General features: G+C 39.3%; 1 protein-coding gene across 1 annotated transcript; it reads right to left on the reverse strand.

Moving 5' to 3' along the window:
• Positions 1-13283: 13283 nt before the first annotated feature.
• On the reverse strand, positions 13284-14768 carry LOC311185666 (syncytin-1-like; the record flags this gene model as incomplete). Its single annotated transcript, XM_084256371.1, has 1 exon — positions 13284-14768. The coding sequence occupies one exon, from the start codon at positions 14766-14768 to the stop codon at positions 13284-13286; it is 1485 nt and encodes a 494-aa protein (XP_084112497.1).
• Between the last annotated feature and the right edge of the window lie 208 nt (positions 14769-14976).

Below are 14976 nucleotides of genomic sequence, written 5' to 3' on the forward strand. Positions count from 1 at the left end.
TATTTTTATTTCTAAATATCCATTTTCTAAATGGAAAATTCTATTTCATTGGTCTTCAGAGTATTTTTTAAAAAATAACCAAAGATAATTTTACAGAAACATAAGCTTGAATCAATTAGAGAATTATTTATGCCATGAGCTAAGCTGGAATTCTAAAATAACCTGAATAGTATATATTGATAGGAAACCAGTTCATTGGTTCTCTACATTAACACCTTACCATTACTTAATTGATCTGTTTTTAATTGATTCATATAAATTGTCATAACAATTTGAGATATTATAGAATAAATTTAATTTAAAAATAAATTTGTTGCCTGGTTGATTGGCCAGTAAGTTCTCTATTTGGCATTTAAAAGGCCTTCTACTATTGATGGGCATAACCAGAGCACTGAGTTCAGAGCTGATATTAGCCCTTGATGAGGAGCAGGGAAGTAAAATTGACTGCTTTCTTTATAGGACCAAAGGATATCAGGCTTCTTAAGTAAAGAGACAGAATGTACTTTGATAGGCAATAGTATTTAAAATAGTATGGTGATTTAAAAGAGTGGTTATGAGTGAATGTAAAATAATAAATTAAAGTATCAGGGCAGAAGTTAAAGTTCTCACCTAGAAAACTTTTTAAAAAAGTTAATTTTGGAAGAATTTAGATAGCACATGCCCTTTTCTTGTTCTTTCATTTGTAATTGCCAGGTACATTTTTATAGAAAAACATATTTCAAAGTTGATGAGTTCTTTTACTTTCTTATTCCTTTTTTTCCTCCCTGGAAATAGTGTTGATACCCTGTAGTCATTCTCTGTTTATAAAATCTTAGTTCATTATGGTGGAGCTGATTATTTCATCAAACGGGTAGGCGATTAATTACCGTCACCTAATGAAATCTGAATACTTTTTATTTCTCTGAAAAGCTTTGGCTTTATGGATTCTTTTTGAGAAATATTAAAAAAGGATTGCGTTTTAAAAACTACCTTCTTTCCAAGCAGTGTAGAAATTGCCTATTCTCTAAAGCAGAGGTTTTTAATTAAGCAGATATTATAAATGAGTGAGGCAGGCTGAATGCAAGACAATGGGGCTGTGGACTGCAGCAAATTGGAAACAGTGTCACTTTTCAAAGAAGACACCACTCACTTCTGCTGGTAGTTAATATTGAATGAAAGATTGGGATTGTCAGATCTTCCAATTTTTTAAGCAAGACAAAAATATGGAACTTTTTATAAAGAAAATGTCTTGGTTTACAAAGAAACTCTTCCAAAAAAATCTAAGCTGCTAGTTTATAACTCTACTTTGAATATATTTTTGTTTTAGATTTTGAAATATATTGGAGAAAAATACAAATCTCTATTTTTAATTCAAAAAGTAATTATTGAATATGATTTAGACAAGGTGATTTTCCAAGTGTTGTGAGATAGATTAAAAAATGAGTAAGCTCTGACCACAGGCTATAAAGAATTTAAGAGAAAGACAGGCCAACATTTATCAAAATAAAAACATTAAATTACCAATATTCCTGTTGCCCACTGCACTTACTGCACTCACATTAAAAAAACAAAAAACAAACAAACAAAAAAAACCTTCAACATCAAATTACCGAGAGTGTTTAAAGTCTACTCATGATATGGGAAGATAAAGCTGGAGTAATGTGGTATATGCTGTCATATGAAAGCAGATAGTTACTCCTGTACATGATAAAAATTTCTGAATTCTGTCAATTTTTACTCCAAGAAATTAGCCAAAGTGTTAGACTATTTCCCTTATAAGAAGATTTTAATTTTATTTTTTCAAAGCTTTAAATTCAATATTTAATGTTCCACATGTTCTAGATTTTTCAGAGATCTGAATACCAAGTATACATGGGACTTTTCTGCTGAATTGATGTGACAGAAAAACAGTAGCAGAAGAAATTGTAAACAGTTGACTTAACTAAGGGTAATTTTAATCGAGAAGTTCATTTCTAAATTTGTCTCTTTGTGGGTAAGTGGGGAAAATGCATTAAAGGGAATCAGAAATTTTCAGGGAAATAAAAAGCATTGATGTTTGCCTTATATAGTTTTAATTAGACATTTCTCTCTAGTGTACTCAGAGAAGTGCTACTCCTCTTCCCCAAATCCCAACATTCTCTGGTAGATTTTTTTTTTTTTTCTTTCTGCAACAAGGAAAATCCATCAACTTTCTGTAACAAGTGTGGACAGGGGTCATCAGAACACCAAGTGCCTTGTAAACTGGTTTCATACTTTCATAGGAAGTATACCTAACTCTTTTGATCACTCTTGTTCTCTCTCTTTTGCTCCATGTCAGGGAGAATTAATCTCCTGGATTTCTGAACTAAGAAGTCAGTTAACTGTGCACAGCACTGTTTTGCCTTATCTTCAATCAAAAACTTTCTAGAGCTCAATCTATAACAAATATATTCCTTGCATAATTTTTTGTTAAAGTAATAATGCCTAGTATTTCATAATTTTCAGTTCTATTCTCTTTCAGTGATACATTTTTCTTTTCTGTTGGATTTGGATGGGGGTGGGGGAGCAGTGAGGTCTTCAGAGGCATATAAGGGAAAAGTTTTGCCCCAGTAGTCGCACAAAATGTTGAAGAAATTTGATGAACTGCAACCCAAAAGGATGTCTGTAATTATTCTTACCTCAAAACATTAAATTTGAAGTATATCTGGGTTTTAAATCCATTGCTGTGATGTTTAATAATCTATCAGATAGTGACTAAATAATTGATAGTTGGGTACCTCTTATGTGCTGAGTGTTGTACAAGGTCTAGTAAAAAGCATGATCTTCAGAGTCACCACACACCCAGCTAGTCAGGATGAACTTATAAAGACTGGGTGTGGAGATGGGGGGGACATTAAAGCAACAGAAAGGAATGAAAGGCAAAAATAAGTTGATAAAATACAAATATTCTTCTCTGAACTTTGTGAGCTTTAGAAATGACATGTTAGTGAAAGCTGGACTAGGTAAAGGTGGCTTTGTGTTGGATGTGTGTTCTGATGGTCTTGAAGGAGCAGAAAAGTGCAAACACTCCAGCAGTAAAAGTAACCCAAGGGGAAGTAGGAAGTTAAGGTGTATGCCTTAGCCATTTTCTCAAGCCTCCGCTTTCATCTTAGAAACTGTTAGATTCATTAAAGTCAATAAGGCCCAGTGACCAGCTCAATATGCCCACTCCACATTTACTTAATATAATGACACTTCTGCTTGGACATAGCACTTTGTATCCTCAAGTGGCCTGGTTTCTGGGAAAATAAATTAGATCTTGGTCTCCTAACAATGTCATACTTCTCTATCTCCTGAATATTCGAAGCTGTATCTCTATCCAACCCTGGAGTGTTTTAGGTAAAATAATAATAATAAGTTCGAATAACTAGACAAGGTATATGGTATAGAGCATTAAAAAATACACTGTTGTACTCCTAAAATATTCCATTACAACAGTTGTCTTAGAAATTCAGATTTGGAGGAGGAAAAAGAAAAATTATTGTATTGATCATTAACTCATAGCATTTGCTTCTGACACTGTGGTCTAGAGATTAAAACAGGAAGGCTTTTATTTGAAAAATGAAAGGGAGCCCTTTTTTTTCTGATACAATGAGAAGGCAGAATGATGTGTGACTCTGTTAAATCTCTTATTTTGGTGAACAGATTTGAACAATATGTGTTATATCATGATGGTCAACTTGTCAAGACAGGGTAGGAATTTGCAGCAGGTATATTATACACACATACACATAAACACACTCACATAAGTAGAATATACTTGTGCTTTTAACATTTGCTTCCATTGGGTACTCTCCTTTATTTTATTTTTTTTTAAAGATTTATTTATTTATTTATACAAGCACTGGGTACAGTCAGAAGCACAGGAGGGTGAGAGAATTCACCAGAGTCAGAGCAGGGAGCAGAACAGGCAGACTGATGAAGTACACTGCTGAGGGGAGCAGCAGGCGGCAGGAGAAGTCTGTGCACCATGTGGGACCCTCACCCGGCGGCCGGGGATCGAACAGGTGCTGCAGAGGCTGTGGGCAGCTTCGCAGCCCAGCGATCAACCACTGTGCCACCAGGGAGGCCCTGGGTACTCTCCTTTAAATAGGCCCTTGTGTAGCAGCTGGGTTCCTAACTATTGCCTTTGTGTCAGCTACTTTGTTTTGATTTCATTTGGCTGACATTGTAGTAATGGAGTTTCATTTTCACTGCTTAAGGTATCAATGTATTTTCTTTCCCGTTAGAAGAGTAGACATCAAATATTATTGGTAAATTTATGCATTATTAACCACCCTCTGAATTTATGTGCTGCCTCTGAGATATTTGAGCTGTTTAAGATGCAGAAAAGATGTTTATTTTTATGCATTATATAAATAAAAAGTCATAACACAGCTTTTAAATAGAAGCTAAAACTTTAATTTGTCTGCCTTCAAGGCTTTAAATTTCAGATATTCCCTTTATCCATGCATGCAAAGAGATGTGTTTTTGGAAGTGAGATGCTATTTAAATCACCTGCCATATCTGGGACAGAGTTGGGTACTTGAGAACCAGTGTATCAGCAGGCAAGAGAGACAGAAACCATTGGAAAGGGTAGAAAAGTCAAAGAAACAGTTAAGTCAGGAACTGTCCTAGTTCACCACCAGGGTTACCTGCCCTTCCCTCCACCGAGTCCTCTGGGCTCTCCTGTGGCACTGGCCTGGGGCAGAATTTCATACTTCTCAGTGAAAGCATAGCCTCTTCAACAAAGAGGATCCTGGCAGCCAGTGACTGGTTTCAGCAGTGGGGAGAACCACTTGTCTATGCCCTACACAATCTCTGGGCTTCACAAGTTGTCTCTGAGCATAGTTTGCACACAAAGAGCAGCCTAGTTGCTTGTGGTCAGTGTGGAGAATCAAGAATGGTTCTCACTTGCCCAGCATGCACTCCTGGACTTCAGCTGTAGCTTCCAACTTGATACTAATGCAGTGTGCAGAAATCCTGGGGAGAAGATCTAAAAGAGCAAAATGGGGAGTTAAAAAATATAACACATAGCAAGTTGAGGTCTTGAGACCTCAAAATGGAGTAAAGACGTGGATGGAAGACCTATCTTTGAAATATACTGAAGAAACCAGAGGGAAAACAGTGCACAAGATTGACTTTGTGGTGATAACTTTGTGGAATTGTTTCCAACAATAAGAGAAACAAAGGTAAATAAAAGTCAATAGAACTATATCACACTGAAAAGCTTCTGCACAGTGAACTATATACCTTTAAAACAAAAAAATACCCTATTGAATAGAAGAAAGTATTTGTATATCATACATCTGACAAGGGGCTGATAGCCAAGATCTATAAAGAACTCCTACAGTTCAACAAAAAAGAAAACAAATAACCCAATGAAAAAATGGGTCAATGGGGTCTCCCTGGTGGCACAAGGGGTTAAGACGCAACATATGAAGCTGTCCGCAGCCACTGCAGCATGAGTTTGATCCCTGGCTGGGAAGCTACCCACATGGCACAGCAGACCTCACCTGTCTCACCCGCTGCTCCCCTCAGCAGTGTATTTCAGTCAGTCTGCCTGTTCTGTTCCCCACTCTGTCTCTGGTGAATCCTCTCACCAACCAAACCTCTGGCCTGTACCCCAGTTGTTGTATATATAAATAAATAAATCTTTAAAAAAAAGAAAAAAATGGGTCAAAAAGCTTGATACTTCTGTACAGGTAGCCAACAGGTACAAGAAAAAATGGTCCTCATCCTCAAATCAGATGAGTGACAATCAAATAAAAAATACAGTGAGATACCATCTTATACCTTGAGAATGGCCCATATCAAAAAATCCAGAAACAACAATATTAGTGAGAATGTGGTGAAAAAGGAAATTTTATACACTGTTGGTGAGAATACAAACTGGTACAGCCCTTATAAAAAACTGTGTGGAGGTTTCTCAAAATATTCAAAATAGACCTACCATATGATCCAACAATTCTACTCCTAGAATCTACCGAAAGAACACAAAACCCATAATTTGAAGGAATAGATTCAGTAATATATTTTTTGCAGCACTATTTACAATAGCCAAATAGGAGAATTGAGTGAAGTAAGATGTGGTATATATACACAATGGAATAAAACTCAGTGTTTAAAAATAAAGATGAACTTTTGCTGTTGTTACAGCATTAATGGAACTGGATAGGATAATGGTAGGTAATGTAAGTCAGAAGGAGAAAGACAAATATCACGTGGTTTCACTATTATGCAGAATACAAAGAAGTAAAACAAAGGGTCAAACCATTTCAATAGCCAACTCTAGAAATCTTTCTGCAGAATTAAGGTTATTGGAGGGCGAGGATGGAGAGCAAAGTGTGGAGTGGGCCCAAGGAACTATGGTGGAGGGAGGACTATGATGGAGGACTGTGGGTGTCCTGGCGGTGGGTGTGGTGTTGTGGCATGCATCTGAGGAGGTGTTATCCTATTGATACCATAATGCTGTTTGGTCTCAGTTCCCTTGGCCAATAAAAGGAAACAGAGTTTGAGGAGAAGGAAAGTAGTTTAATTTGTCAATGAACTGAGTAGAACAGTAGACTAGTATCTGGAATACCATTGTCCTGCACTTTTTATTTAAGATTTATTTATCCATACAAGAACTGGGGTATAGGCCAGAGGTGTGGAAGGTGAGAGGATTCACCAGAGACAGAGTGGGGAACAGAACAGGTGGATTGACTGATATACACTGCTGAGGAGAGCAGTGGGCAAGACAGGAGAAGTCTGCTGCGCCATGTGGGTATCTCCCTGGCTGGGGATCGAACTCGTGCTGCAGTGGCTGCGAATAGCTTCACAGGTTGCATCTTAATCCCTTGCACCACTAGGGAGGCCCTGTCCTGCTCTGTGGCAGAGTGCTGGGGTATTTATCTAGAGTCACAAGGGAGTTGAAGGTGGAATGAGCAAGGATCAGCATGTCCATCCTTGCAATATAGGGGTCTGGTGATTCTGTTTGATGCCATCATCTAGTGTGTAGCTATTCTCATGTTATCTTTGCAGCAAAGCTCTTTTTCCGTGGAATGTAAAAAAGCAGTGTTTATTAAGCCTAGGATTCTGGCCTCTAAACTCCCAGTTCAGGGTATATTTCTTGATACAACTCAAACCTTAGGAAGGGTGATTGTGGCAAGGTGTGTTTCTCTGCCTTCATACTATCATACTTTCCCTACCTGTATTGTTTGCGTTCTCTTAAATAAGGTGGTGCCTGGAATCCTGGGAAGAGTAAAGTAGCCCTTTTTGGGCATTTCCTCAGGGACTGCAATGGAAAATCTTGACCATGAGAAAATGAGTCAGGAAGACTATTTATGTTCTACTCTCTTAGCAAACTTCTTATAATTTTATATGATTATACCTAATGAAGCTGGAAAAAAAGTGTAACTTAGAACAACAGCAGAATTAGGTCCTCAGTAACATGGCTCATGTTGATAGAGTTTGCCTTTGCTCTGGGAATAACAGCTTTACTAGATGTCTGCATGCTTGGAGTTGCTAATAGCATAAGAATCTGGTTGAGAATCATATAAAACTGACTCAAATTTTGTCTTTTCTGTTAACTAATTTTCACAGTGTTTATTTGCAGCACAACCAATTTGAGAGCCATAGTCCTGTGTCACTATTTGAATTATACACTGGGATGTGTAAGTTTTGAATATGAATGCCCTCATTAGTGACAGTTTGTTCTGGATTGTCTTGCTGTGCCCAGGTGGGAATTTACATACAAGTGCACGTGTATAGCTGGGAGATGAAGCTGGGGATGTGCTGCCTGAGCCAGAAACTCATAAAAGAGAAAGGCTCACACAGGGGGGCTGTTGGCCTGCGCTTACATCCACTGACTCCAACCGGGGGTTCACCTCCAAAGAGGCATAGAGGCCAGGACCAATCACATCATTTATCAATTTCCATGTGACCCCTTTTATACACAGTTTTTTCTGTGACATTGATGGGGCTCAGGAGTGCTGAGGGATCACCTAGATGTTCTTTCTTCATCACAGGAAGTACTTTGTATGGGAGCACTATAGGAGAGTTAGAATGAAGATTTATTGTAAATCAAAAGGCCCAGTTTGATAAGGAAACAGAAAAGGAAAATGCAACATCAGTATAGGTGCAAATGGGAAGCTCATAAAGGGCAAGAAGCTGCCTTTTGAAAGAAGCTGCAGATACAGGTGGGCAGTCTTGGGGTAAAGTCTGTATGTTGTGAAACTAAGGGGTATCTTTCTATAGTGTTCTTAAATGGAATTTTTCCTTGTTTTTGGTAGAATTTCCCCCTTTGGAGTTAAGATAGCTAGCCTTTTCTACCCCCACCTTCAGTTCCTGGCTTTGCCTATAGATCTTCCAATGACTATGTTAACTACCTTTATGTATATCTGCCTCAGGCTAGTCCAGGAGACAAGTATTAATAGTTTAGAGACAGTAAAAGTGCTTGTCTTTCCTAGTTGGGCATCCAGAAATGCAGTTGGAACCAGTTAATGGTTGATCTTGAGGAGAGGGTATAAGAAATCAATTAAGTGAGTTTTAACAGTTAATTCTAAGAAAGATGAATAAGATTCAATATCAGACTTTAATTCTATTTATTCCTATATTTTTTGTTCTAAGCTTCCATCAATACCATCAGATGAACCAAAAAATTAACATCAGGAAGTTTTATATGATAAAAGCTTGGGAGGTTTATTCGCAGTCTCTGAAATATGGATCTGAGCAAAAATCCTACACTGCTTGCGTTGGTGATGGTCAAAGGGTTATGTATTGACTCAGAAAAATAGGACTTCTATGGCAGCAATTAGTAGAAGATATATTGAAAAGGGAGCTGCACAAAATACCTGGGCTTTTTTAACCTTCATTTCTAAAACTCAATGAGAATCAATTTATGAATCTATAAAATAGAATAATAATTTCTATGTACTTCACAAGTTTATTATACAAGTCAAAAATAACAGTATTTATTAAAACACTTTGGACATGATAAAGATCCATGCAAGCATTATATTTCCCCCCACATCATAAGAAACTCAGTTACAGAAGACTTTTCACATTCTGTGGATCGGTTTTGGTTAACTACAGTTCAGATCAGAAAGCAGTAATTAATATTAGCATTCAACTTCATTTATTAATACTGATTCTAATGCTTTTATATTACTATTTCTCCCTAGCAATAACTCCCTGAATCTGCCTATTTACCATACTGTAGGCATTTGTTCAGTCGATACATGTTTTTGAATACCTATTATGTATCAAGCACTGTTTTGGACAATTGTGATGACATAGCTGGAAGTGCTGCGATGGGGCAGCCTGTCGTTGCCAGAAGCCAAATAGCAGAAACAAAAATTGACTCTATAACGCACACTTTGTTATCAGAAGCCAGAGATATGAGAGATGGAAGGTATTTACCACCAAAAACTATTGTGACATCTTATCTCAAACTGGCTGTTTTCTAGTGAGTTAAACAAAAACAGTTCTGATTAATCATAAGTGAACAGACCATCATGGTTGGTGTCCTGGTCTTCTTCACGTTTGGACCCCAGAGTTTGTTGTTGCCTCCTTAGTTATCTTGACCCAGGTACATCCTGTTTTCCTGAGCCTGGGAAAACATCCTCATCTTGTTTTCCTGATGGCATCAATATACCCTTAATGATGTCATCAGTGTACATCAGTGTTCCTCAGGCATCACTGAGGAGCTCTCACTTCAAAGCACAGGTTTTAGTTCAAAGAAAACTAATTATTAATCACATAGCGTTTGCATGCAGATTATGCTATGTGCATGTGTGCAAATTCCTATGGTAGATCTGCTTCTCTCACCTTTCTCCCTATCAACAATTTAGAGGTCAAACAGGCAAAGATACCTGCCTTAATTAGGCTTAAGTTCTAGTAGAGAGTTGAAGGTAGGGGAGGATGATACACATAATAAAAAAGAAAATTATATAAGGAATTAAATGGTGATAAATATTATAGAAAAAAATAAAAAGTGGAGTAATAAGGGAAATTGGGAGAGTGAGTTTTACAAAGATCAGGGCTGATTTTATTGAAGTGACATTTGAAAAAGAATTTAAGTTGACAAGGGAATTTCTACTCCCATGTCTAAGAGAAGAGCATTCCAGGTGGAAGGACCAGACAGGGTAGAATCATTTAAAGTATTGAAGATGATTTTAAAGGACATGGACTTTTATTTTGAGGGAAATGTGGAGCTATTGAAGCGTTTCTGCAAATAAAGAGAGGGTCTTTCTTCTGATTTTCCACTATCACTCACTGCTTTCTTGAGAATTATGCTTATAGAGACAAGGATGACAGACAAGGAGACAAGGGACAGAGTGCAAGAATATAGCGGGAGATGATGGTACCTCATCTCATAAAGAGATGGTCACACTCAGTAGAACTACGTGGCTCTTTAACTGACATACTGTTACTTTGGCAATAATTGCATCTTTGATTTAGGATTCACTTTTACCTAAGATTAGCAGCTGGGGAAGTCTTTTTCTTGGGGTAGGGGGGAGTGTTTTAAGGCATATTCTGTGATAGGAGAGATTATAAGAAATTTCTATATTGGGAATAATAAGGGTAGGTCTTTATTTTTTAAGAACTGGCATAATGTATCTCTAATTTGTCATTTTAGATTTAAAGCATAGGGCAAAAAAGCTTTACGACAGGGCTCTTGAAATATGCCCAAACCCCATGACTCCGAGGAAAGAATGAACTTTTAAAATTTATGGTAGAGTTTGAACTCATTTAATGCGATATGACTCTAACTGGTAATAAAATGGAGATCTTTTTAGTGCTAAGTCTTCTGTGCCTTTCATTTGCAGATTTTGTGAAGGAGAAGTGTACCTATACTGATTTTAGTACATTTGTATTGGAATAAAATATAGTTATTTATTCTAAAACTACTTTGTGAAGGGAAAAAAATCATAATTTCTAAGCTCTATGTCTTCCAACTAAAGGAGGAAGTTATGTCTCTCTTAACTTTCCCTTTGAAAGATATATTTTTAATAATAATATTAAATAATACATCTAATCCACTTAATGTATTTTTATGATATATAAATTATATCAATATATAAATTATGTCAATCTTAAAATCTTACTATGAAGTATTTTAAGCATTAGCATAGTCCCTTTTATAAATTTCACATATAACCTAATTTATAAGTCTTTTCTTTAGTTAAGGCCTTTAGAAATCATCAGCTTTTAGTGCTTAAATTTATGATCTTCAAACTTCACTAAGAAAAAGAAATCAAATATTTTAAAAAAACTTTTTGATATTTTAAGTCCTAGGACATTCTTTTTCTCCTTCAAAACAAAAGTGCTAGAGGGCATTTATTTCCATCTCAAAGCAGACTAACCTGCTTAGTTGAGTATCTTTACAATTCTAGGGCAAGATACAACCACTGATTTTGTTGACAGGCAACAACTGATTTTATCTGTTAGGCAAGCGCTAAGAAGGTAGGCAGACCCTTTAACTTTCAGAGTATAAATATTCATGCTCCTCTGAAGCTCCATTGATTTGCCCTCTCCCCAATTCACTCACCTTTTGACATCTTTAAATAAATCTTGTAGAAGGTAAAGAGCTGCATCTGTCCTTGTGTATAACTGACTATGCCTAAAACCTCTCCAGCTTCATATTAGACATTTGATCTTAATTTATTCTGTAGTCCCAACAATTGACTCATTAGTTTCTAATTGTTTTGTGCTCCTCAGGGAAATATGTACATGAAAAAAACAGAGGCACTAGTGTCTTAGTGCTTTAGTGAATAGTCACCAAATGTTTCTAGCTTTTTATCTTCTAAATCTATGTAGCATTGCTCTTCCTTTCTTCCTTAAAAGTTAGTTATGATCATGTTGATGGAGAAAATTTGGGAAGGAGGCATCACAAGACCAAAAACTGGCTTTCACAAGGCCAGTAGCTGGAGATAAGGGTAGAAATGATTAACATAGCCCATTAAACATGCTATAAAGGAAAGTAGTATGCAGAGGTGCAGATTGAGGTGAAGACCAGGTGGGGATATGGAGATTGAGGGTCATTGTAAAAGAATCACCATGTCTTCCACAATGATCAAGTTAAATCAAATATAGAAAAAGTCATTAGGCACCCACCCTAGAAATAATTAAACAGAGGTTAGCAATCCCACAAGGGAATGAACCCCTCCCAAAGAGAAGACTGTATTAGCACAATTTCTGCATGGTCAAGGTGTGTTAGGGGGGGAAAGGATGTCCTAAAGCTAATTCCATACAGGCTTTGTGGACTCCACCCCCACCCCAGGCCAAAGCCAGACACTGGGAACTCCAAATCCCATCACCACCAAAGGGAAGGTGGCTAGGACCTGAGGGTGGGGTTAAGCAGCCAGGTTGGTATAAAGCCAGACACGTGGGCTTTGGAGGGGTTCCACCATTTTGGCTCTCTGCCAGCTTGCAGCCGTGGGGCCAGCTCTTGTTGTGCCCACGTCGACCAGTGCAGCCCCCAAGGACACAGACAACCGATGCAAGGGCACAAAGGAGTTTAATACGGGCTCGAGACCGGGCCCTCGACACGCACCGATGCAACGGCAGAGGTCGAGAGCCCCGAACAGAGGACGCTGGGATATCTTATAGGGTCGCAAGTGGCGGGAACTTTGAAAGAAGCTGGCAATTATTCATTGGCTACTACAAAGGCATTTTGGCGCGCGTGGTTACAGTTTCAAACTGATTGGATGGTTAGAGATGCTGTCCCATTTATGGACAGGACTGCCCTCATTGGCGGCTGGGGTGGTCTGCTTTTTCGTCACCAAGTGGAGTGAGGGTTGTGACTGCTGAAACTATCTCCGGAATGCGGCTGGACAAGGACTAACATATGAAGATGGAGGATATACAAAATGGCGAAACCTCAGCTAAGCTTGGTTCCACATTCCCCCCCCCTTTTTTTTTTTTTTTTGAAAAAACGGCTAGTCAGTTAAGAAAATAACACAGCTACCAAGCCTTTCATCAGTTAGTCAGTCTCAGAATTATGGTTAAGTTTAGCCACATTATGTGTCATTTTGTTGTTCATTCACAGGGTTATAGGTCCAGCAAAAGTTCTCAGCCACAAATGAGAATTACTCTGCTTAAACAAGAGATGTTTCTTTAGTTGTTTTTATCCCTGAAGCCTTCCTAAACTCCTTAGAGGTCCTCTTTTGTACTGTTCCTGAAACTTGCTTAATCACCCTAACTCGCCCTATGTCTCATTCCTCCCTTTTTGGGAATGGAGCCCCTAACTGCAGTCAGGGAAAAGGGGCGTCGTTCTGATCAGTAACTGCTTCCTGCTGAAAGTGGGTGATGAGGGGAAACAGTCAGGGCTCCACTCCTATGTATTGGGAGGGGTCCTGTTTTAGGGGTTGTTGGGGAGAGTTATATTGGCGTAAGGGGGCATATTGGGAGCGCAGCACCATTAACTGGACCGTGTTTACCCGTTGTTTAATAAAGGCCACGAGTCGATTAATGACACAGGGCCCGATAGACAGAATTAAGAGGAGGGTAACGACTGGGCCCAGAAGAGGCAAGAGATAGGGCAGCCATCCTCCTAAGCCTTCCCAAAGAAATGCATTGTTGTCTTCTAGTTTTTTTCTCCGGTGTTCTAGTTCCTCTTGTAATTGCTTAATTTTATTTCTAACTATTTCTGACTTGTTAGCATAGAAGCAACATTCTTCCCGCAGGTAGAGACAGATGCCTCCTTCCTTTGCTGTGAGAAGATCTAGCCCGCGGCGGTTTTGCAGGACCACCGCGGCCAAAGAGTCTAACTGAGACTGTAACTCTAAGGTCGTATCTGCTAGCCGCCCAATGTCCCCCACCAGCTGAGCTGAAATTTTTTGGTAAAGGTTAACAGAGGTCCCAATTCCAGCAACTCCGGTCCCCACTCCGGCTGCCACCCCCAGGCCAAGCAGTAGTGGGGCAATTATGGCCCGCTTATGTCCGGCAGGCACAGACTGGATGAGCTGTATGGGAAGGCTTTGGTTGCCTGGGACCACTCCCACATCGGGCATGAGATATGTTAAAATGCACAAGCCCGACCAGTCAGCAGGGAGTACGGGGTAGGCTGTGGTGCCACAGAAGAAAACAGTGCCCAGTGCCGGCGGGCACATAGAGGCAGAGCCATTAAAACTGGGCGCCGTAGCTGCACTGACTACTGAACTGCAGAGCACCTTATTTACTTGACCCACTCTTAAGGTCCCATTGTGACTAAGGCATGGCATCTGAGCAACTGTTGGGGAGAGCTTGACATTATTGATGGGCAAGGTCTGGTTACACGTATGGGTTGGGCCCTTTAGGTTCGTCCAATTAGTCCAGTTGTACACAGCAGGGATCGCTGTGTAACGGGGGGGTCCTTCTCTTAGACATAACCAGCAATCGCTGGCCAGGGTTGGGTTGGTCTTGTTTAAAAATTGTAGGGCTGAGTCTAACATGGCCTGTACTGTCTTTTCCAATTTAAGGGAACCCACCAGGCCTGGGATGTGTATCGGCTTGAACCACCGATCCTGTGTTTGGGCAACTTGTTCAAAAACCCTCTGAACTTCCTGCTTTCGTGCGTGGTCTTGTACACCCCCACCATCTGTCATTCCCCAGTGGGTTTGCAGAGTCCAACAAAAGGGTTTTCCTGCTTTGACAGGGCATACATATCCCGCATTATTTCCTAAGGATATACCAGTCCAGAAAGTTCGATTGGACTCTGTGCACTGATAAACAGTAGACCTTTCATAGCACTGTGAATGAACAAAGGTATAGGCTGAAAAACTCCCCCCCGCTTTACAGTGATTGCAACTTTCATTTTTAGGCGGCATTCGATTTAAACGCTTCCAACAGACCACCCTCCCCACTGTACCTGGACATCCATGGGTGGTGCCCTTAATCAGGGTCGCCACAAACAGAGGAACTCCCTCAAGGCTGCAAGCACGCTTACTAACATAGCACTTGCTCTGAATATGACTGAATATGCCTTCGGTGATGCACCGTCGGCAGGGATCCCAGTCAGCCCCGACAAGGAGAAAA

Source organism: Talpa europaea (genome assembly GCF_964194135.1).
Source record: "Talpa europaea genome assembly, chromosome: 1".
Classification (NCBI taxonomy): Eukaryota; Metazoa; Chordata; class Mammalia; order Eulipotyphla; family Talpidae; genus Talpa; species Talpa europaea.